This window comes from Aspergillus niger (assembly GCF_000002855.4).
Source record: "Aspergillus niger supercontig An07".
NCBI classification, from domain to species: Eukaryota; Fungi; Ascomycota; class Eurotiomycetes; order Eurotiales; family Aspergillaceae; genus Aspergillus; species Aspergillus niger.
Genome location: NT_166523.1, coordinates 1,303,804 through 1,326,334, shown reverse-complemented (window position 1 = coordinate 1,326,334; position 22,531 = coordinate 1,303,804). Strand labels below are relative to the sequence as shown.

Sequence of the window (22,531 nt, the reverse complement as noted above, 5' to 3'; positions counted from 1 at the left end):
CGGGGCCTTCAGCATGAAATGTGTTGTTGTCTTGACAGAAACACTGGTGTATTGGCAGAGACACAGGCAGCGGCGTAACACAGCAAACCCAGCAAACTCGACAGTTCAAACGAGTGAACGATAGCACTTCCCGAAGTGGGCAGGTACGCTTCGCAACTTACAATGTGCAAGTGCGTCACTCCGTCTGCATCTCCATGGCATGACCCCGACATCTCATTGTTTTAATCACTAGCTTCCTCGTTTCTTCCGATCTCTCACCCTATTTAGCTGTCTATCACCGTCGTTCACCAGCGAAACTTCACCATGGCGTCTCGTCGTCTACTCTTCACCAAAACGTCCACCGTGTACCGAGACGAAGACCACGAACTGGACAACTACCAGGACCTGGCATCCTCTCAGCCAATACCTTTGTTCCAGCTTTGCACCAAGACAGGTTCGAAAAGAGGCGCCAGAACCCGAAAGCTTCTGTCAGATCTGTCGTCAAGCAGCGACCCGAAAGAACCACAACCCATGAGCCAGCAAAAGGCCTTATCTCATCTCTCAGCCATGCACCGTGCAAACCAAGCAGACCATCATTTGAGCATACCTGCGGAATCCTTCACACCTTCTCGTCTTGAATCGCACGGATGGGAGAGCAGCGACGATGGTCACTTTCAACGAAATCCTTTGAGTTATACCAGATCCTATGAGTCCTCCTATTCTTTGGGCACCCCTCTTCATGAATCGGTCTCCGAGCATACCTCCTTGGACCTCTACGGAGCCAACTTTGATCGAACCTATAGCCAGACCCCATACGAGTCCTTGCGAGTCCATACCCGTCTCAAGCATCCTGAAACCCGGATTACATCCGGTCTGGAGATCTCGGGTCCTAGGGCCCAGTACCCGACCTATTTGGAGCGCTCGCGTACTCTGGATCTGGAACGGGAGGAGAAACAACGCAGGTTCAAGGAAGAGGTCACCGCACTGCTCAAGAACGTTTCACAGAAGCCTGAAAGCCCCAAGTTGGACAAGGAACAGGCGCCGCTCCGGGAATATGCTGTGGAGACCGAACTTGTTAAGACTCATACGCCACAGGACAGTCAGGCATCCGAGACCAAGTCTACCAGTACAGCCAATGTGTCTAGCATCGACAATGACTCCGCAGCTCAGGACAGCATGTTGAGAACTCCTCCTGGACTCACCAGACCCGTCAAAGAAGCAGATGTGTGGTTCCACAAGGATGGAAGAGGCCATAACAAACTCCGTCAGCAAGTCAAGGGAATTGCAGAGAACTGCGCTAGTGAAAAGGAGAAGCAGACGACACTGCTACTGGGTGATGTGATAATCAACCTCTATTCCTACGTCTCCAAGAATCGCAAAAAGCAAGCAGCAAACTTTGCCGACTTTGGGGGCGTAGATCCTTATTATTGCTCGCCCAGCCAGGATGGTAAACATAGCTACTTTGACTGAGCCTGATTCCGTATGTGCAAGGCGGCTTTCATGTACCATCACGGGGAGCATGTACTTTTTCATGAGATAAACGCATGTGATATACACTACATTATGGTTGAGCGAGAAGTGGTTCTAGTATTAAATTCGGAGCTAGGAATATCATGAAAGTACTAAGTCTACAATATACCGTTCAGGTCCAAAATATTGTTTTCCACCGATAGCCGCGGCGCTTTTGCAGTATTATAGTGGCTTGCCCTGACCGTAACCTGGTGGTCAGGCCAGGGTATGAGATTTCAAAAGGTTGACTTCAGTCTCATACTCGGATAAGATACAGCTAAGGTACGCCTCCTGAGTCGGTAGCAGCCACTAGCTCACATCAAAATTTGATGTCCAGGGCGGTAATGTATCTATTAATACAGTGTCAATATATCCATGACAACAAAACGCATAGGCACTTACTCATAACCTTCCCTTTTGAGCATGGGAAGGTACATGTGAACATATCTCCCGAGGGCCCATGAGGTAAAATAGAGCTTGTAGTTGGGATAGCCAATCATGCTAGATTGAAAATAATTAGCTTGTGCTAAGCTGCAATGAGACCAAGGTCAAATACTCACCACGTGTTATTGAAGACACCTTCTACATCCTCTTGATACCACTCGCCATTTCTCTGCTGCCGACTCATGATCAACTGCAAAGTGTTGTCAGTATGTCCTCCGAATGCACCGGCTGATCACTTGAAGGCAATAGGGAGATTATTGGTTGTACCTTAAGCCCTTTTTCAATATCCTCTTTGTACGGATAACGTGCGTGCATCAATGCTAAGCAAGCCCAGGCAGTATTTACAACCTGGCTCCGCTCATGATTAACATACTCTTCTTGCTCACACGACGTATAATGTTCGCCCCAGCCGCCATCTTCCTTTTGTTTACTGAGAAGGAAATTGCAGCACTTCCGAACGTGACTGCTGTTTTGCCATGTCTGATCGACCAGTTCCAGACATTGCATGGCAAAGAACGACGCGTAAGTGAAACACACCCCCCATGATCCATACCAGCTTCCATCGGGCCGTTGTGCTTTTATAACATATTTTACCGCGCGCTCAATGACTCCATTGATTTCCTTCGCTCGATAACTGGGGAAGTATTGCTTAAAAAGTGATAACGCTGTGACTACTGCCGTTGTGCACTCCGGGTATGAGTATTCGACCATAATGCGATCGAATACCTCCGACGCATTGAGATGTTCGAGTAAAGTGCTGGATCGAGTACGTTCGTAACTGCTAAATCCACCGTCGGGGTTTTGCATCAGCAGTAGACTATCAACACAGTCCTGCAGACGGTCATCGGAGATTAATTTGATGAAGTGGCTGAGATACAAATTAGAAGTCAAGCTCCTTTTCTTCAAACGGTAAGATATTTGAAAACTCACCACTCTTCTTGAAGCATCAAGACGGCCTTGAGTGCTTCTGCAGCACAGTCCGATACAATATACCCATTGTTCCGTGTGCTAAAAGGCCAACCACCTTTCCGTGGCTGACGGTACTCGTCGGCCAGGTCTTCCCTCAATTGAGAGATGTCCAAGTACTTCAAGGCTTTTTCCAGTGTAGAACGAAACTCTGGCAGCATGGAAACTCCAGCCTCGACCATAGCTTGGATGCTGAATGCTGTATCCCAGACCTGGACTCCATTCGTTCCACTGCAGGTCATTCCCTCTTCGCCAACCCACATGTAGCTCGGTATGACCTCGCGATGGCGATGCATGCGCGTACTAGTAGCACCATCTGAGTGCCAGACGCTCACCATATGGAAAGCTTTGTTGACTGGAGCCAGACAATTATAGGATGTGTTCTCATCTTCACGCCGGATCAATTCATATACCCGCTCATTAGCCCATTGCGCGACATAGTTGGGCCGGAAATATTGCTCCCAGAAATGCAAGCACATATTAGCAACGCGAAGAAGACTGGACGGTGGCTTCTTCAAGTCGGTGACAGCCACAGCATCCCGGTGTTTCTCAAAATGAATGCTCTCATATGACTGTGTATAGATTTCCTGGCGGAGGCTAGCAATGAGAGGATTTAAAGGTATCGCAACCTTATTTGCGTAGAGGTATGAAACAGGAAGATAAACCACGCGGCACTGAACCCACCAACGCCATGGATGGAATGGGATCCAATCGGGGAGCAACCTAGACCCTTATCAGCTCTGCCAGGGTTACAATTCATAGGCAACGCCATTGAAGGGATTATCATACCACAGCTCTGGGGGGATGGGATTGATTCCACCCCAGCTGTAAAGATTCAACAGAGCCAGCCAGATCTTACCCCACTGCGGGATCCCGACTGCCCCACCTATCCATATATTGAGCCTCGGCTGGTTTATATAGATAGTAGACATGTATGCACTTACCTAGGGCGTGTAGGCGGACACGCGCCTTACTAGTGAGAGGATGACTCGGCTGGACCCCTAGAATTCGCAAGGTGACATAATAGAGAGTTGTTGCGAAAACGGTGGAGGCACCAGCAGCATGTAGCCCCCAGCCACCATCTTCATTGACCGTGTTTGAAAGATAACGGAGAAGCTCGGCCTTCCATTCAGAGGGAATGTCCGTCTCAGTGATGTACATCGCTATTACAATACCAGCAAGTAAGAAGCTGGGGCCACCATAACCACATCCCCAGTGGCCATCATCCAGCTGGAGTTTTTGATAAAAACGGAAACCATTGCGAGCAGATTGCTGAAAGCTGTGTGGGATTTCGAGTGACGGCAATCCCTGCACAAGTAAGCCAACATAGCTCTAGCTTAGCTGCTGATGACAGTTCACTTACCGTGGGCAATCCAAGAAAGTATTTCTCTGCTGTGGACTGTACTCGACGTGCTGAGTCGGCTTCGCTAACATACCGCCATTGGTGAACACCCTCATCCACAATGAGACGCCATCTCGTGGGATCTGTCGTCGATGCAGTCATTGGCATCATGAAAATGAAGTCGAAAGGGTAGATTGGATAAAGCACTTCAGCCTGAGCGAAGGGATATGAGGTCAGCAGATACCATATGCCTCCCGCGAAAACTAAGCAAGAGGTCCAATATTTGGCCTACGCCGAATTTCTTTCTCAGCACAGGGGTCAGACGGACCGCTAACAACATGGCGCAAATCCGACTAACGACACCCCTAAGTCAGCTGATCGGCGAAGCGAGCCTAGCCCAAACCCAACTCAAACGGATCTATTTGAATCAACGGGATTGGGAGAGAGGATTACAAGTGTGTCCATTTGCCGTTTGGCGAATACGTGTGCTGCTGCTTTCAGCTGGAAGGCAAGTATACATGGGCCATAGAAGCGATTGCGTACGGTACTTTGAATCGAAGGGATTCGTGTTCCCCAGTCACTGCAATCCCGCGGATATCATCATGGATATCATTTCTGGCCATGGACGAGAATATAATCATTCGGCGCCACCTGAGCCAGCCGAACTCTCGGCTCTATTGATCAGGGGTTGGGAAGCGATTCAGCTGAACTCTGCCTCTTCTAGAAGTCAAAACGCCCCTGACAGATCTGAAAATGCAAAATTTCTCTCAGACTTGGCTGATTACGATAATTCACGGGGGGCACCATGGTACCTCCAGATGTTTCTGTGCTTTCTGCGCGGAATAAGGCAGCAAGCTCGGCAGACCACAAGTTTCATCTTGGAAATCTCGGTAGGTTCGATTGCAGGACTTTTGATCGGTCTATCTGTGTATAATATCGAAGGGTTACTTTTGCAGGGAGTCTTTCTGTATCCATTTGAGTTGCTGTCAAGCGCAGCGAATTACACTTTGGTACCAGAACTAGGGTTGCTCTGTAGCCTAAGAAATTTGGAGCCAATTTGCGTTTTCATCGATTCTTACTCATCTGGATGCCAGATTCTCAAGATAGTTATTACTAGCAGTAAGACGGGATTGGAGAAGTCTATGATAGCTACTACTAACGAATGCGATAATTTAGATGACATGATCGATCAAAGAAAAAGAAAGGACCGACACCGGGACCGGTAAGATCGTATCAGAGCAATCACTGGATTCATATCATTGAATCGGGTAATCCCCACATGGTGGATACAGTAGATAGCTAGCTCCCGACGACGTCACCGCCAATCCAAAAGTTTCCCTCCGCAACACCTTCCCTCATGAACACCCTTATAATTGCCAACCACAAAAGACCCTCACAACAACCATGAACAAAATTACTGGAGCTCTCATCGACGAAGCAACCCACATCCGGGCCATCGCCAAAGATGTCGTCCTCTCAGGGACATATTTCTACCCAATTAAGGTGCACTTCCACCACCTGAACCAACCACATCCCCCCATCCCCCATACAGACATCCATAGCTACTATACCTACACCGAATAAACCACCCCCAACCCAATACTAAATATCAATATAGGGAATAATCTACACCCTCAACCGCCCCACCCTCCGCCAACCCCTCCTCTCCCGCTCCTCCAAAACCCTCACCCTCGGCGTGGGCGTCACCACAGCCATGTTCTTCTTCACTTACGTGCCCCAAGCAGCCATCATGTCCATTACCAGTGGGCCCCTCCTCGCCCCCTTCTCCGCCGTATTACTCGTCCTCAGCGAGTCTTCCACCATCACGACCTTCCTCGCGAGGTCGTTTCTCCTCGCGGATGCGATCACCGCTACGTTTGATGCGACGCTCGTAGAGATGGGTCAGGAGAAACTACTTGAACAGTCTGGAAAGAGTAGTGGTGATGATGCTATCTCCCGCCTCGGGAGCAAGGAAGAAGTCGAGGAAAGACAAACGAACATGTGGAATATGTTGGTGAGGAGTGTGGTATTGCTGCCATTGAACTTCGTTCCTGTTGTGGGAACGGTGATGTATGTTTATGTGCAGGGGAAGAAGGTCGGTGAGGGGGTGCATGAGCGGTGGTTTGCGTTGAAGGGGTGGAAGAAGGGGGATAGGGCGAGATGGGTCGGGAGGTGGAGGGGGAAGTATACTGGGTATGTTTTATCGATTCTTTTTTCCCCCTTGGGGTGGTAGTATATTTGGGGGTGTGGGTGATGGCTGACTGACTGCTGGGTAGGTTTGGGATGGCGGCGTTCGCGCTGGAAATGGTCCCGTTTGTGTCGATTGCGTTTGCGTTTACGAATACGGTTGGGGCGGCGTTGTGGGCGGCGGATTGGGAGAAGTCGTTGCAGTAGGTTTTTCTTGTTGGTGGATGTGATTCTCAAGGGGATGGGATGGGATGCAGCTGTTGAAGGACCGGGAGGGAAAAGTTCAGTGTGTTTTTATGTAGTTCTTGTATGATATGTGTGGTGTGAGGTGAATATGTGTACATTTGGTATATATATTTTCTGTTTCTTACTGTCGTAACTACATATTGAAGTCAGGTGCCCATTGCCTTAGTACTGCATAGTATATTTTTGGGTGCTGTGATGTACAAACCCTCTTCAGCGTTTCCGATCTCCACTAGTAGTGTGAGCATGTTTCAATTTCGCATTGTTAAATAGAACTACTATATGGTAAATATCAACTGTAAAATAATACCAGAAGAAGGTATCAGTAGGGGCCCAGAGTTGCGTGAGGGTCTGACAAAAGTTACCTACAGTTGTGATAGTTACCAGTAATCATCGATTTGGGGGCTTTTAGTCGTATCGTCTTTTATATCCTTTTAATTACTAGTAGTAACCTTTCTAAGCTGCAGATAACACCTATAAGCTACTGATATCTTTACATGATGATATTTCATTATAAATGCCATGTGCCCACTATATATTTGAACCAAGGCAAGGACACGGTATGTTTGCTACAGCTCAAATTGACAGGAGGTCCATACCTAACATACTATAAGATTGGCCACTCGGCTACTTCATTGGTGAAGTAAATGAATACTATCTACAATCCTACAAGCCATTCTTCACACAACACTGGGTATAGAATGACAATTAAAACCCTGGTCTGCCTGCATAGCTATGTCCATCCATATACAAGCGACACGGTCATAGTGGGAAGACAAGAAATGGAAGGAAGAAAACGAGACCATAATAAAGGAAACGAAAAGAATATTTCCTAGCGCCAACGCAAAAAGCTAGCCGACCTACGCCAGAAAGTGATGCTTCATGATTTGCCATTAAAAGGTGTTAGGTTGAAGATCAGAAGGAAAACAATCCGAATCGAACATTGCCCGAAGGATGAAAGTTCCAGGCGCCGAAATTTGCTAGGAGTGGTATAAGGGTTGGATGGAATGGCCATGAAGGGGGGATGGAAGATAGATTAGCAGTTCACGAGGTTAATGTGGTTGTCGTTGAGGGCAGCACACGCCAGCAGGGTGCGGTGAGGGTGGAAAGCCGTGCTAGCAATCGGGGACGAGCGGTTGTGGTGGAGGAAGCTCGAGTAGGGCTCGAAGGTGGATAGATATGTACCATTGACGTTGAACGTCTTGACTTCGTGTCGGTTGGTACCCCTGTTCATAAAGTCAGCCAATATGCTTAGCCATATTTGATTAAGATGTACGTACACCATGAACACAGGAGCGTGTTCATGCACGCTCAATGTGCGAAGCGTGTCCCTGGTCGCTGAGAACGTTGAAAAGGGCGTGTCCATTCGAAGATCCCATAGCCGAATCTCGCCATTTCGGCTACCAGACACCAGTTCTCTCAATCCACCGCGTTGCATATGGACGTTGGTAATCCATTGCTTGTGCTCACGCCAGACCTTGACCATGGAGGTTGTCGGCTTGAGACGCTGATCAAACACTCGAACAGCGCCATCGCCAAATCCAGCCACGAAGATATTTCCTGCAACTTGATCCGACGTCAAAGAAGTTATACAAGAACCGGACCTTGCGGGAATATCCTATGCATTAGTCAGAAGAGTGTCCCCATATTCAACAAGTGGATACATACGTTGGTGCACACTTCGGTAGCTGCATTCCATACACGAATGACCTTGACGTCTCCTGCGACCAACGCTTTTCCCTGACCCTGCTGCCAGTCGAGAACCAGGCCCGCATTCCGGTTACTGGGGATTAATTCCGGCAGAGCCCTAAAAGACGTAACTATCTCAACCTTTTTGGAGGACTCATAGTTCCTAAACACTTTCAAGACGCCATCGGAGGAACCAGTCATCAAGAGTGCTTGATCATCCTCGTTGATGTACCGTACTTCGTTGATCTTCGAGCCTGCTGGGTTGCCATTAGAAAAGCGGTTGAGGCGTTTGTGGCTCTGCCAGTCCCATATCCTATTTGGTATTAGCGAAGGAATATACGGCTGATCCTAAGCACATACGCAATCGTATCCCTGTCGTCCGCCACTGCGAGATGATCCTCAAATTGGTGGAAGCACATTTTCAAGGGTTGACTGCTGTTAGACAAGAGAGACAACGAATTGTCCCATCGGCTGCTGCCGGCTACTCCCTTCAGGGGCTGGGTCTCCGAAATGATCTTCTCGTTGCGACTCCGTCTCCAAAGGCGTTCGTTGTAGTCCGCACTACCGGGCTCGTCGGGCTCATTGGGTTTCATCTGGGGTTCCCGGAAGTACTGGATACGGGTAAGAAGTTGCTCATACTCAATTTGGGTTTCCGCGCTTATTGCATCAAGGAGTTCTGGGATTACCTCTGTGGACCAATCTAGGAACCTGCTCATCAAGGGGATCGTCGGAACAGCCGTGGGATCTCTGGGTTCAAAGCCTCGTGAAGTAGGGGTTGGGGCCTGGTGATATGCAGTCGCGGGAGCGACTTGGTCGTTAACCTCTGGAGGCCGCGTCCATTCGGGAGGGGCTCGTCCTCTCGGTGTCATGGGCACTCGACTCTTCGGGGCCGTTGACGTTTGCTGCGACTGCGCCTCGGCGGCGGATGAATTGCCAAATGCCAAGTTCTTGAGCGATGCAGCGACACTCGCCGTTCGTTTGAGGCTCAGTGACAGATAGCCTTCTTGTTTCGGTGGTGCTGCGGAAGGAGGTGTCGGCGGTGGGGCAGTCTTCTTGGACTCTGGCCTTTCTCGGACCTGGAACTTCTGAGATACACGACTCGAGAGATCCAAGATCTCATTGCGAATCTTGTTAGTTAGCGCTGCCATAGGGGATTGAAGAAGACAGATGTGAATGTAGTCGACGACCATGGCCGCATCTTGAGCAATGTCGGGATGAGGATCAACAGAAAGAATAAGTAATTGTTTCCAAATTGTACCAAAAGTCGTGTTCCGGGACAATATCTGTGACCGATGGGTGGGATCTGTGGAGCCATTTGCGGAGATATTTGGCACATCCTCCAAGGAAAGGCTCCGAGTACCATCTTGTTCCAGTTTCAGCTGGAGGTTCTGCTTCTCGTCCTGGAATTCCTCGTAGGCAGCAACCAGGAATTTGTTCTGATAGCGCCTCACGAACGTTGAGAAAAAGACCAGGAGTTCTTTCCTCACCAGGACACTGCCGTCCGATGCCATAGGCAGCACCGTCATAGCCAGTGACTCTTCAATTTGGGCAACCTGGTCTGTCAAATCAGGAATACCCAAGAACGTCGTTACTGCATGGAGCATTGCAGCTCGGACCTCTGGGACCGGATCGAAATTAAGCTCGCAAAGTCTTGCAGGAGCAGCGCAACGGATGCCCATCCACTTTGCTTCAGGAAAGTCCGACCACAACATGCTAATACAGAGACACGACCATTGCCGCAACAGGGGGTTTTCCACATCCATAAGGTGCTTGAGGCAAGAGTCAAAGAGCTCAGCAGAAAGGCACACATTCTGGCCTTGAGGATAATTCTTGCAAAATATCGAGACGATGAACGCACACATCGCTCGATGTTCGCTAGCATTGCCCACCGGAATCGGCGAGGAAGGGTTGAGGATGGAAATAAAGTAATGGATTCCGTTGTCTTTCAACAGATCGTTCTGGACTGTATGATCGACGGCCATGATCCTGGCCCAGATAAAGACCATCACTGGCTTCAATTCTTGAGCTGCAGACTGCAGGAGCTTTACGACATATGGAAAGATCCCGATGCTCAGAGCCAGATGGACAGCCCAAGGTCCCAGGTCCAGGAATTTGCTAAGCAATATCAACGCCCTGAGTCTATGTGCTTGACTGAGAAGGACCTGTAGCACAATCGGAAGCTGATCTGGGGGATTCTTTTCCGTTGGACCTGACGACAGGTAAACCTCGAACGCCGTAAGCTGCTCGGCAAAGAATGTTGAATGCTGATACTCATATTGCCTGCGACCCTCTTCGTGATCAATCAGAGCCGGTAATTGCGACAAGACCATCTCGACTGCCAAATCCCAGCTCTTCCACAGCGGGTGATGGTGGGTTTCTGGAAGCTCAGGAGATGAAATGGGATGACACTTATATGTGCGCATGATACGCTCGGCGAGCAGAAAGTTTCTAAACAAAGCAGCGACCATAAGATCTTGACGGAAAAGCTTCTTGAACAGCGCCCGTGGCAAGGTGTTCCAGGCGATAGTGTCCGTAATCGCAGTGAAGATCCAGTTCAGCTCTCCTAATGGGCTCCTCCGGTCCTGTAACCGGCCTGGCACTCTAAACTCGTCAATTGAGATATTCGTCTGCAGGGGATTCTGGAGGATGAAGAAGCGCAGGGCAATTTCGATAGGCGTAGTCAAGCAACATGTGAAAATATCCGCAGGGAGATCGGGGTTAGTTGGGAGCGACTCTGTCTTCTGACACGCTGCGAGGATGATACAGTCCCCGTAGTTTTGAACGATGGCATTTGGATCCCGCTTCTTCGCCTCTGCGTTCTCCTTCTCATGTTTCTCAACGAAGGTGTGAAAATTCTGTACGATATTCCCGGCATGCGACACGTCGAAGACGAACAGGCTAGGTCCTGCAAGCCAGGACTGCAAGTCGTAGAGGGATACCGGAATGTACTGCGTGTAATTCTTGTTGAAGACCCAAATCTCACCCGACTGAGTAGGGAGAGGAACACCATGGCCGTTATAATGAAACAGCACTCGCTCGTCCTTGGCGTTACGGCGCAGAGAGATGCAAAACTTCTTCGTCTCGTCGACAGAGGGGTCAAGATATTGCTTGTACCTAGTTCTTAAGCTAAGTGTCTCATATTGCTCCTGTAGTTTCTTTCCGATCTGCTCCATGATCTTATTGTGACCACCGCCGGTAGTGGACGTGGGATCGACCCAGCATTCCAACTTAGCTGTCGGGTTCGTCTTGACCACATCGGGCGGGTCGACGCCGATGTTCAGGCAGATGGCTAGCGCAGCAGAGACGGTTTTCAGGCGGTCTTTCATACGCCAGTCTTGACTGGGCCAGCTTCCGACCGGATCCCTGGGGATACCGTTCGTCTCATGGCGCTTCTCTGTAAAATACATGTAGAAATTCTAGAGCAGTCAGATCCGTTCGGATTGGAAGCCTTGGCTATCTGCTGCATCTGCTTACCGAGTGCAGGACTTTCAGGTACTCGCTCGAGGTATATTCCTCCTGCCATCCGTGTCTCATGGCAATGTCCTCTTCCTCATCCGCAGCAATGGCTTTATCAAGCCCCACTCTGGGCCCATAGTCGCTGCGGGCCCTCTTCAGGGTCGCAATCGGTCTTCCAGATTCCGACGATCGATCCGAAGCCAGTCGGCCATTGTTCTCGATGATCACCGGGTTCTCGCCTGCAGATGAGCTAGTCGGTCGTTCGGGTGTGATAACGGGAGGCTGTTTGTGCTCCACGGTAGTGAATGATCGGTGATGTCCTGGAACTGGAGCGGGTGATCTGTCACGCGGGGGAATGTGTGTTTCTAGATCCGGACCAAAGGCAACCCGAACAGACTTGTGGTGACTCTTCCGAGGTTCGGGTTGCGATGCCTGCTGGATTGTGGGCTCCATTCTGAACTCTGGTCAATCAGGGTCTGTTATACATCGAAGGTCATCATGCGGCGTGAAGTAACGAGGATGAAGCAGGCCGGGACCTGAACATGCGGAGGAGTTAGCATATAGAGGAAGACGATGAAGAATCTCACATGCATGGAGTTTGTGTTGCAAAGGCGTCGACTGTTGACTGTAGGGCAGATGCGCCGGTGAATATGCTCTCACCTTATCAATACTCATGTCACAGTGCATGCACTGGGACCAGCCGATTCTCATACCCAATCCGGAGGGTCAGCAGTCAGCAGCCAGCAGTTGGGAGGACGCCCTGTGGCGAGGAAGCTCTGCCACGGTCAGGGATTCAAAACGAACTCAAACACCAGGCGATTCGGTCTCCCCAGGACGTTGAAACTGCTGACACTCCCTTCCAAAGACGCGGGGGACTTGGTTGATGATGTTGGTTCGGCGAGAACCATGAGCTCTGGCCGGGATCCTCTTGGCATGGCCTGGACGGAACATCGTTGTCCCCGGAGCATATCCAACGCCTGCGCTTAACTGGATTAGGCAGCTCCCATGGATGACGATATTCCTGCCGAGTGGTTGGTTTGGTTACTTATTACTGGGGGAGGATATATTGAGATTATTTATGTTTTATCTTCTCATCTAAACCACGTACTTTGATAACCCATCTTCATTGTCATCGCACCTGGCAGCTAACACTCCAGAGTTCATAAGTCACATGTCTAGCATGTTGACTAAGCGTACTCAAGAACTCCGGTGTTCATACGTACCTAGTTTGGACTAGATCAATATCACTTTAACTACTCCATACACTACCCACCCAAGCTATATTTATATCAGGAGTTCAGGAGAGGCAATGACACGGTTCACACTCTATCAACACGTTGTGATTTACATGCTTATCTTCCAATACAATACCGTAGATGCACTTTTATCTATGAACAGATATGGATACCAGTTTAGTACACTGAAAAATAGGGTTAAAAGTGTTATAATCTACGAGTAGTTGCGCTTTGTGTCTTCTCCCACTACTATTTACTCCGTGCACAGTAGCAACGTATTTTCGTAACCCGGCTACAGTAGTGGTAAGGAGGCGTGGGGGAGAGAACAGAGACAAGGGACCAAGACGGGTAGGCTTAACGGCGATCGGAAGCCGTCAGATCATGTTTCGTTTCAGTCACTCTTCTGTGTGAAACAGTCTGCCCATGTCTATCTGTTTGCCAATACTAAGCGAGTAGGCTTGATGCACCCTTCCGACTGAAAATCTTATGAGAAGCGACCAGGTATATTCGGAAGGACGCAGCTTCATTTCAGCCGACAACTTTCTTTACTTTTTCCACCCCAAGTGCGCTCTAATTAAAGTGGTAAAAACGGGGCTACTGCAAGCCCTGCAGGCTGGGCCATGTTCAACCATGGGTATGAGCCAACCTCATTGGTGGTCAAGGTAGGGAACCCGATACGGGTGATGGCTTATGAGTGGCTTGCAAAAGGGAAAAGAAAGGCAAGCACACCATCACGGGACATCCGGGGGAGAGGAAAAATAAAGAAATAAAAAAAAATAAAAAAAAGCCGTCAGCGCCCAGATCACGATGCGCCACTGCCGCCACGAAAGAAACCAATTGAGAGATTGAGCATTGTAAGATACGACAGGAAGGGTAGTGGCATCCTGCTACGTAGTACTGACAGGTAGTAGTAGTACTTTCGGCGTCCCTTACTAGTTACTTACTCTACTAAGTAGTAGATATTTACTGAATAGCAGATATGAAAGGGGGGTACCAGCCATTCAGCGCCCCATGCCCAGTGGCCTGAGAATCATATCTCTGGCGGTTCCCATGGTCCCAGTGGTTGCTGGACTAAACCACACAGGGTATGTAGATATCGATCGAACCGACCGTTGTCTGGAATCCAGAAATTAGTTCGCCTGTCGTGGGAATGATGGGCCAGATAATGCGGACCAGCCCCTTTTGCCGTGACCAATGTGATCTCTGCTTGACCCTAGTGGCTCTCTTTTCCCTAACCCCCCTTGGATATTGGGACTGTTCAACCCCTGGTTCCGCCCTGCTCAATCTCGTGGTTCTCGTTTCCTGGCAGCGTCCCGAGCTATTTTGTATGAGGAGCCTCGCTACGGGCGGAGCTAACTTAGTAACTGTAAGTCTGTAAGCCTGGCCCTCCCCCAGCGCTAACCCATCCGGACTTTACACCATATTTCCCCAGCCAGTCAGCTTCGCTAGGAAGTCTACCGTTGATCAACTCCCCTCCAGAATTAGAAGGTGGAGGAGTTTGAACCGACCTGATTCATAATCCCTGAATAATGGCTGTCGCCAATCAAAGCGACACATTCAACTTTCACCAGAACGCTTGCCTCATTTACTCCAACGGCAGCTCACCTATCCGAGGCATCACACTACTTAGTAGACAAAGATACCTCGTTTCGCAAACTGCTTTCTATGGCCATACTGTGACGTAGCCAGTACCATGCCGTTTATGAAGACCCCGGTTTGTTTGCTTTGCAACGATTCGGGCTTTAGTTGAGATCCTCATAATAAAGGGATGGGACTACGAGATCGTTGCTATCTGCATACTAAATAAAGTTCATGTCCCTCGCGCATCTTTCAGTCTAAACCTCACCTTATGTCTGCCTGTCTGGGACACGGAGCCCCCCTCTGTCTGATACTAAATGGGGCATCTATGTCCGGCTGATGCCGGATGTCTGGGCCCAGAGACCAAAGGCATATGGAGTATATGGAGCCATGGATACTAGCAAGCTTTGCGATGGCTGGTCAGGCCATGGCGTAGAACGGTATTCTTCTCAAATGCGCCCGCCCGCAGGATGGATGGGTGTTGCTACTGTCCGTAATGTACTTTGTAATAAGTATGTCTCGTTCCTGCATGAAAGATGGCCCTGAATCAGCAAGGGATGTTTAGATCGTGGCTAATGTGATATCATCGTCGGACTAATCATAATTTAAGAAACTTCTGCTGCGGTCCTCCGTACATTGCCCAGCCGATGAGTTTTGTTTGCCAGGTGGAATGTTCGGGGTGTCGATGATGTGGCTCGGGAGCCACAAGGGAACCAACCAACCTCTCGCGGTGGTTCCTGCATGACCAGTGGCTCACCCACATCCACTCACATTGTATCTTTGCAATTACTGGCTTGCAATGGAGGATATCCTCAAGATGACCGAGTCTGGGTAGACACCTCTGCTTTCGCATCTCATCTATCGTCCATGCATTGAGGAGTAGGCAGATAACTGGGTGGAGCGACAAGCCAAGTGGACCAACAACAGACACATGTCGGCAGTTGCGATTGTATTGCTTATTTTGAAGGCCGATCGACCGAACTCTGGCTGTTAGCCCGGTTAATGAGATTCTGACAGAAAGTTATCGGGGTTTGATGGAACACAAGCAGTGAGACAAGGGGGGGATCAAGAACCACAAGTTAATCGTAGCTTGTCCGTGCTAATCAGTAGTCGAATGAGGCATGGAATTGATGGAGGAGGTTGTAAGGTGGTTCGGGGAGGGTGGGCACGGTGGGAATGTAACTAGGGAAGACTTGAGGTATGGGAGGTGGATGTACCACCACCACTGTCTGGGGAATGGAAACGCCTCGTGGGAGGATGGATTGACCTTTATTTACTTTTTTTTTTTCTTTCTTTTCTTTGGGTTTGTTGACAGGGAGGGAAAAGAGATTAACTTTCCCACAAGACGGTAAAGTAAGCAGAGCAGAAGCTGCCTTGGAGAACGGCGATGAGGCGGTGTCGCCCTGGCAGGTCCGCATCCCCATCCGTCTTTTCGCTCTTCTTCTGCCTTCCCCCCCCCCCTAAACTAAAACTAAAACTAATTGCTGCCAAAGCCCAGAGGATAATTATCTAATGCTGGCTGGCCAGAAAGTGTGAAACGCCGGAGTCTTTCACTCTTCTCGTCTCCCTCCCTCTCTCCTCTCCTCCAATTCTCCAGGTCCAGAGCCCCATCTTGCTGCTCGCGCACCTTCATCCTTTTTCTCTCTCTTTCCTTGTTCATGTTCTTCTCGTCTTTGGGTGCCCTGTTGTCCACTTTTCCGTCGGCCTTCTTTGCTTGTCCTTAGTCGCAGTCGTTCCGTTCCGTTTGCTGTTATCCACCCCTGTCTGCTTTCTTGTGATTTTTCTATATTTCACCCCTCTCCATGCTCTGTCAGTGTCGCGATCGGATTTCAATGAGGCTATTTCGGAATTAAAGGGCAAGACAACTCTCGCAGTCTCCGAATATATCCATCGAGCGGCTTCAAGAGAAGGGTCGTTGATTTGAATGGGGTGCATTTAACTGCTCTTTCTAGCATCGTCAGGAACGAACGCCGGTCCCTACTGTTGTTACTCTGCTTTCGACTTCGATTCAATTCTCCCCGCCGTTCGCTCCTTCATATCGTTCAACAACCCGGCGCTCTTGGGCTATCCTCTTGCCGGTCTTTACTGGTATCTCTTGTTTCAATCTATAATATACCCCGACCTCATTGCATTTGGAACTCTGTTGGTACAGGTGACCTGGTGCAGCTGGTGGACTCCCCCAGTTCTCTATTGCACTTCCGCCGTTGCTCCGCTGCTTTGTGCTTGAGACGACCGTTTACGACCCAATCTTAACGATGGCATTCCTCTTTAAGTCGAAGAAACACCAGCAGGGTTCTGGCCTACCCCCCGCGTCTAGAAATGTTCATACTTCAGAAGGGCCGCCGGCAAACCCAAATCCAAACCCACCAGCGGCTGCGCAGCCCAGCGGCGCCAAAGAACGGGATGGATCACATTCCCAGACCCCGACGCCCAGCAGTAGCTACAATAATTCTTTGAACTCGTTGAATGGCACGAACAGCCCCGATCACCCGCGGATGCGCCAGAGAGCCGAATCCGAATCGCAGGTTGGTTTCCCAGATCCTCTCCCATAGTGGCACTCAATATTGTGTCTCCTGTTCTGCTTGCGATGAGTGCTACTCATTTTCCGAACCTTGGCTGATTGCACGCAGGGCCAACGTCCACAACAGGCACCGCCAAGTAACTCCCCGAATGGTAGTCCAGGTGCATCATTGTACCCATGGTCGCAACGACGCGTGAACTTCACCTCTGCCCAGACAAATCCATTCCCTCGCTATGGAGCAGCAATCAATGCGGTGGCATCGAAGGAGGGCGACATCTACATGATGGGTGGGCTAATAGATGGGTCGACTGTCAAGGGAGATTTGTGGATGATGGAAAACAGCGGCGGTAACTTGTCCTGTTTTCCCATCGCTACTGTCTCCGAAGGGCCAGGCCCGCGAGTCGGCCACGCCAGCTTGCTGGTCGGTAACGCCTTCATTGTATTTGGAGGCGATACTAAGGTGGATGAATCCGACACCTTGGACGACACACTCTACCTCTTGAATACATGTACGTATGCGTGCGATAGTCTCATAGGCTGTGAGACTTCTTGGGGTGTTCATATTCTAACCTGACCGGGCTGCAGCTTCTCGTCAATGGTCCAGATCCATACCCCCAGGTCCTCGACCCGCCGGGCGCTATGGCCATACCCTCAACATTCTTGGCTCTAGACTCTATGTTTTTGGTGGACAGGTCGAAGGCTATTTCTTCAACGACTTGGTTTCTTTCGACTTAAACCAGCTTCAGAACCCTGGTAACAAGTGGGAATTCCTTATTCGGAATAGCCACGAAGGTGGCCCTCCGCCCGGCCAAATTCCACCCGCCAGAACCAACCATACAATAGTGAGTTTCAACGACAAACTGTATCTGTAAGTGTCTATGCTTCGTCTATACCCTCTCGGCCCTCTGAGTTATGCACTCGATGTCTGACTCTGCTCCAGGTTTGGAGGAACGAATGGCTTGCAATGGTTCAACGATGTCTGGTCTTATGACCCTCGTGCCAACACCTGGTCTCAATTGGATTGTGTCGGCTTTATCCCAACACCTCGTGAAGGGCACGCCGCGGCTCTTGTCAACGACGTTATGTATATATTCGGAGGACGGACGGACGAAGGTATTGACCTCGGGGATCTTGCCGCATTCCGCATCTCCACACGACGATGGTATTCTTTCCAAAACATGGGGCCTGCGCCTTCTCCGAGGTCTGGTCACAGCATGACAGCATTTGGAAAGCAAATCATCGTTCTGGCGGGTGAGCCGAGCTCTGCGCCACGGGATCCCGTCGAACTCAGCATGGCATATATTCTAGATACCGCCAAGATTCGCTACCCAGCTGAGAACCAAACTGGCGAAAGGGCTCCTATCCAAGCGATGCGGAAGATGAGTGGAGACCGTGCAATGCAACCGACGGGTCGGACATCGCGGGAATCCCAGAACCAACCTGACGCGCAACGACGTGGACCAGCCCCCCAGTCAAGGGAAAGCATGATGACCAGCCCTACTGGTAGACCAGCAGACCTTGGCCCTAGTCCAGGGCCAGGATCCCGACTGCCCAGAGCGTCGATAGCGCAAGCCCCCGCGGGGCCTCCTCCCCCTGGACAGGCCCCAACACCTGGTCAAAGAGGTAACACTCCTCAGCACGCCATGAACCCCAGAAGCAAGACGCCCACCAAGACGGATCGTGCCTATGGAGGCCCTCCTGTGGATACCGCTCGAGCCATGGGGCCCGACAGGGATCGAGATTCACCAGCTGCCAGGGACTCACCAAAAGAAGCCCGGCCGATGCAAGACTCGAGCGCGGCATCGAGCGGTCGCCGTACGCCAACTCAGCAGCCATCAAGAATGTCCGCCAAGGCTATGGAAGCTGGTGAGGCTGCACCCCTTATAAGTGCACCAACTAGACAACGGTCTTTGCGCCAGCACCGGCAACGCAGTTCTATGGACAGTGCCGATGAATCCATACTGGGTAAACATGCTAGTATTGATGGCTCAACGGAGTCGAGGAGTTACAGAAATTCGCGATCGGGAGACGAACCACGGTCGCCCAGACTGACGCCTCACCAGGAAGCGCTTATCAAAGAACTGGAAGCTGTGAAAAGCCGGAATGCATGGTATGCTTCCGAACTTGCGTTGGCTAAGAAGGCCGGGTATGCACCCAACCCGGCAAACAGCGTTGGTGTGGATGAGCGTGCCGCAGATGCATTTGCGGACGAGGATCGACCGTTGATTGAAGCATTCCTTGCCATGAGAGCAGAGCTGGCCAAAATGCAGGCAACTGTCGATCGCCAGGCAGCCATAGCATCTAAACGTGTTGCAGAGGTGGAGCACCAAAGGGATGTTGCGGTCAATGAAGCCGCTTATTCTCGTGCCAAGTTGGCTGCCCATGGTGGAAGTCAAAGGGGCACCCCGCAACCGGATGGGAATGCACAGGAATCCGAAGATACGTCTGTGGAACGTGGCACAGATCTAACCCGAAGGCTAGCTCTGGCTCTCGCGTCGCAGAATGAGCTCAGATCCAAGCTGGAAGTGATCACCACTGAGCTTGAACAGGAAAAGAGAGGCCGTGAGCTTGCCGAGGAGACATGTGAAGCCACCCGGAGGCGACTGGCCGAACTAGAAATGCACAACAGTAAACTAGAGGCTGAAAGTCTTAGGGCGGAACTTCATCAGTTGGAGGCCTCCCTCAGAGAAGAGAGTCTGTTGCGATCGGAGGCCGATTCTGCCGTGAAGCAATTGTCCTTGGACAAGGAGGAACTTCTGCAGAAACTCGAGGATTCTTCCACTCGTCTTAGGGACTACGGCACTAATCTTGGCGGCCTGCGGGAGGCTGTTACCGCGTCGTCTGAGAAGTCTCAACTTCTGGAGAGACAACTAGATGAGGAACGTGAGCGGCGTGAGGGTTTAGAAAGGAAGCTCTTGCAGTTGCGTTCGGAGCACGAAGAAAGGTCAGCCGAGTTAGAGAACGCCACACGTCGCTTGCGAGATGCCGAGGAGCTCATGCAAAGTCATTCGAGGGAAGCCGAAACCCACAAGAATGCGTTCCTGTTGGGTCTTGAGCGTGCGTCATCCTTCGATTCTGAAGCATCCTTGCGCTCCTTGTCCGATCAGCGGGTCTCTGCTTTGGAAGCTCAGATAGAGAGGGCCAACCAATTGGCCAAGACAAGTCAAGCTGCTGCAGATGAAGCAGCAGACAAGCTCCGTCGCGCAGAGGAGAGGATCGCTGGACTGGAGGCGTATCAGGAACAGGCTAGTAGGGAGGGGTTGCAACTCCGCAGGCAGCTGCAAACAGCCATGAAGGAAAGTCAAGGCCACTCGGCTGAGAACAGAGAATTGAAGTCACAGCTGGAGAACCACCAGCGCGAAGCCGGTGCTCTGGCCGTCCAGCATGCTGCCTTGAAGGACCTCCTGGGAGAGCGCGGGGTCAATTATGCTGATAGCCGACGCTCACCCCTTGAGTCGCCTGGCTCTCGTTTCGGAACTCCCGAGCAAGGCCGGCTCCGCGAGCTGGAGCAACAGCTTTCCACCAGCCTGAAGGCCCACGAAGAATTGAAGTCTTCTTTCGAGACTCGTGAGCAGGAAGCCGACCGCGCATACAGAGAGAAGCTTGAGCAACTAGAGAACGACTACCAGTCAGCTGTTCATTACGTCAAGGGCACTGAAAAGATGCTGAAGCGCATGAAGGACGAGCTTGCTCGGTACAAGTCTCAGAACGGCAAGCTTCAGTCGGAGCTCGACGCGGCACAGACAGCTCTTGCTGAATCGTCTGCCAAATCTTCGGAAGCCCCTGCTGATTGGGAGGCCGAACGCTCAAGACTCGAACAGTCAATCGCCGACCTCCAAGAAGATACAGCAGCCTCAATCGCCAACCTTGAAAGTGAAATTGCCAGGCTGAGAGCAGAGAGTGCTGCCGCCGAGGCTGACAAGTCCAAATCGCAATCTGAACTCGCAAGTATCAAGCAGGAACTTGCTGCTGCGGCAGAGAGAAGCCGCTCTGAGCTGGAACAGCTTAAGCAGGAGAACGCCTTGCTCGAGAACCGTGCGTCCGACGCCGAGCAGAAGGTCACTATGCTGCTCGACCAGGTTGAGGCGTCAGTCGGGCACTACCGTCGGCAGTCACAGCCTGTTCAAGGAATTAACGGCATTTCTCGCACCCACAGTAACGCCTCAAGCAACACCATCGGCGCGGGCCGTCGGTCCAGGGCTGACAGCGCCGTGTCTCAAGACGACGCTTTCCCTGACAATCGAAACTCGGTGGCGTTGGACTCGCTTGCAAACGAACTGGAAGCCTTGCGTACCCAATGGGAGAGCAACAACCGTAACTATCGGTTGAGTACGCAGTCCGACTTCGATAGAACGCCAACCAGGGAAACGGGGCTGAGCGACAGTCTCGCCGAGTGGAGGCGTCGTTTGGATGAAGACGAGACGAGCTCCACAGACAAGATCGAGCCTCGCCACTCCGGTACGAATCATGTAACAGCAAGCATGTCTTGAACACAACAAAACTGTCTCCGATTATAATGAGAGTTCAAATCTGTGTTTGTGCGTGTATGTGTCTGGTATATGTCACGAGTCAGCTGATTGATTGATGGCTAGTGGCTACAGCATCTTTATCCTGCAATAAGCCTCACCCTTTGTTATTGATTCAACTTTCACCGCCCGCTTTCCCCTTCGTTCTTGTTTCCCTTTTATACCCCATCCACCTTTTTTATCCATTTCATTTCCTTTCATCTATTTACCTTTCCTTTTTCCTTTTCTTCTTCACCTTCCATACCTTGGACTGTACTACTACTACTCCATTACTTTCTTCACTTTTTAACTTAACGAAGCCTCTGTCTGAATCTATTCCCGATTTCTCTCCCACGGACCGACTGAAATCGTAGTCCAGTACTGTATTATGTACACGATGCAACACCCTAAAATTCGATAGGTTGATTATTAGGTAGATGGATATACCCTTTAAAACCTCATTGAATATATGGTGTTCATGGCCGCCATTTACCTTGCCACCACTGAGTGAAATGCAGCCAATACAATACATAGTTACAAAGAACTGTAGTTCATTTGGTTAGGTGGAAAAAAGGCGGATTTTGCTGGCCTTGACTGTAAGTACCATGCTAAAGATATCGGCATCTTCACGAATGCGGAGATGCCGACCAAGCGAATGTGTGTTTAATGTGGTTTATGATGTGATCTTTCTTGACTCTCGTAGATTTACATAGCATGAACAAGAACACAAAGGTCATATGATGTTCTTAGTTGGTTGTGTTGAACCTGTAGTATCTAGGGAGATAAGGTGCTCTTGGCCTACTTATTGCTCAAGACATTCTGCTTCCATAAGAGTGCAGAAAATAACGGCCACTAGGCATTATGCGGGTTTTCTGGA

General features: G+C 50.4%; 7 protein-coding genes across 7 annotated transcripts; 5 read left to right on the top strand and 2 right to left on the bottom strand.

Annotated features, from left to right (window-relative positions):
- Positions 1-303: 303 nt before the first annotated feature.
- An07g06160 (hypothetical protein) lies at positions 304-1,449 on the top strand (the record flags this gene model as incomplete). Its single annotated transcript, XM_001391657.1, has 1 exon — positions 304-1,449. One exon carries the CDS (start codon positions 304-306, stop codon positions 1,447-1,449), a length of 1,146 nt encoding a protein of 381 aa, XP_001391694.1.
- A 358-nt stretch (positions 1,450-1,807) lies between these two features.
- On the bottom strand, positions 1,808-4,408 carry An07g06150 (uncharacterized protein; the record flags this gene model as incomplete). The annotated part of the gene is made up of 9 exons (XM_059748514.1): positions 1,808-1,838; positions 1,891-1,989; positions 2,049-2,122; positions 2,200-2,800; positions 2,863-3,621; positions 3,688-3,723; positions 3,758-3,806; positions 3,843-4,206; positions 4,262-4,408. 9 exons carry the CDS (start codon positions 4,406-4,408, stop codon positions 1,808-1,810), a joined length of 2,160 nt encoding a protein of 719 aa, XP_059605781.1.
- Positions 4,409-4,842: 434 nt separating this feature from the next.
- An07g06140 (uncharacterized protein) lies at positions 4,843-7,317 on the top strand (the record flags this gene model as incomplete). Its single annotated transcript, XM_059748513.1, has 9 exons — positions 4,843-5,130; positions 5,540-5,743; positions 5,859-6,254; positions 6,327-6,433; positions 6,517-6,630; positions 6,820-6,910; positions 6,944-6,989; positions 7,220-7,230; positions 7,285-7,317. 9 exons carry the CDS (start codon positions 4,843-4,845, stop codon positions 7,315-7,317), a joined length of 1,290 nt encoding a protein of 429 aa, XP_059605780.1.
- A 389-nt stretch (positions 7,318-7,706) lies between these two features.
- An07g06130 (uncharacterized protein) lies at positions 7,707-12,268 on the bottom strand (the record flags this gene model as incomplete). The annotated part of the gene is made up of 6 exons (XM_059748512.1): positions 7,707-8,288; positions 8,339-8,672; positions 8,720-8,970; positions 9,046-9,662; positions 9,720-11,775; positions 11,834-12,268. The coding sequence occupies 6 exons, from the start codon at positions 12,266-12,268 to the stop codon at positions 7,707-7,709; spliced, it is 4,275 nt and encodes a 1,424-aa protein (XP_059605779.1).
- Positions 12,269-13,680: 1,412 nt separating this feature from the next.
- An07g06120 (hypothetical protein) lies at positions 13,681-14,796 on the top strand (the record flags this gene model as incomplete). The annotated part of the gene is made up of 5 exons (XM_059748511.1): positions 13,681-13,712; positions 13,838-13,954; positions 14,010-14,135; positions 14,185-14,416; positions 14,740-14,796. The coding sequence occupies 5 exons, from the start codon at positions 13,681-13,683 to the stop codon at positions 14,794-14,796; spliced, it is 564 nt and encodes a 187-aa protein (XP_059605778.1).
- Positions 14,797-14,967: 171 nt separating this feature from the next.
- On the top strand, positions 14,968-16,092 carry An07g06110 (hypothetical protein; the record flags this gene model as incomplete). The annotated part of the gene is made up of 5 exons (XM_059748510.1): positions 14,968-15,068; positions 15,294-15,491; positions 15,596-15,657; positions 15,748-15,855; positions 15,944-16,092. The coding sequence occupies 5 exons, from the start codon at positions 14,968-14,970 to the stop codon at positions 16,090-16,092; spliced, it is 618 nt and encodes a 205-aa protein (XP_059605777.1).
- Positions 16,093-16,883: 791 nt separating this feature from the next.
- On the top strand, positions 16,884-21,639 carry An07g06100 (uncharacterized protein; the record flags this gene model as incomplete). Its single annotated transcript, XM_001391651.1, has 4 exons — positions 16,884-17,153; positions 17,259-17,658; positions 17,735-18,017; positions 18,090-21,639. The coding sequence occupies 4 exons, from the start codon at positions 16,884-16,886 to the stop codon at positions 21,637-21,639; spliced, it is 4,503 nt and encodes a 1,500-aa protein (XP_001391688.1).
- Positions 21,640-22,531: the final 892 nt, after the last annotated feature.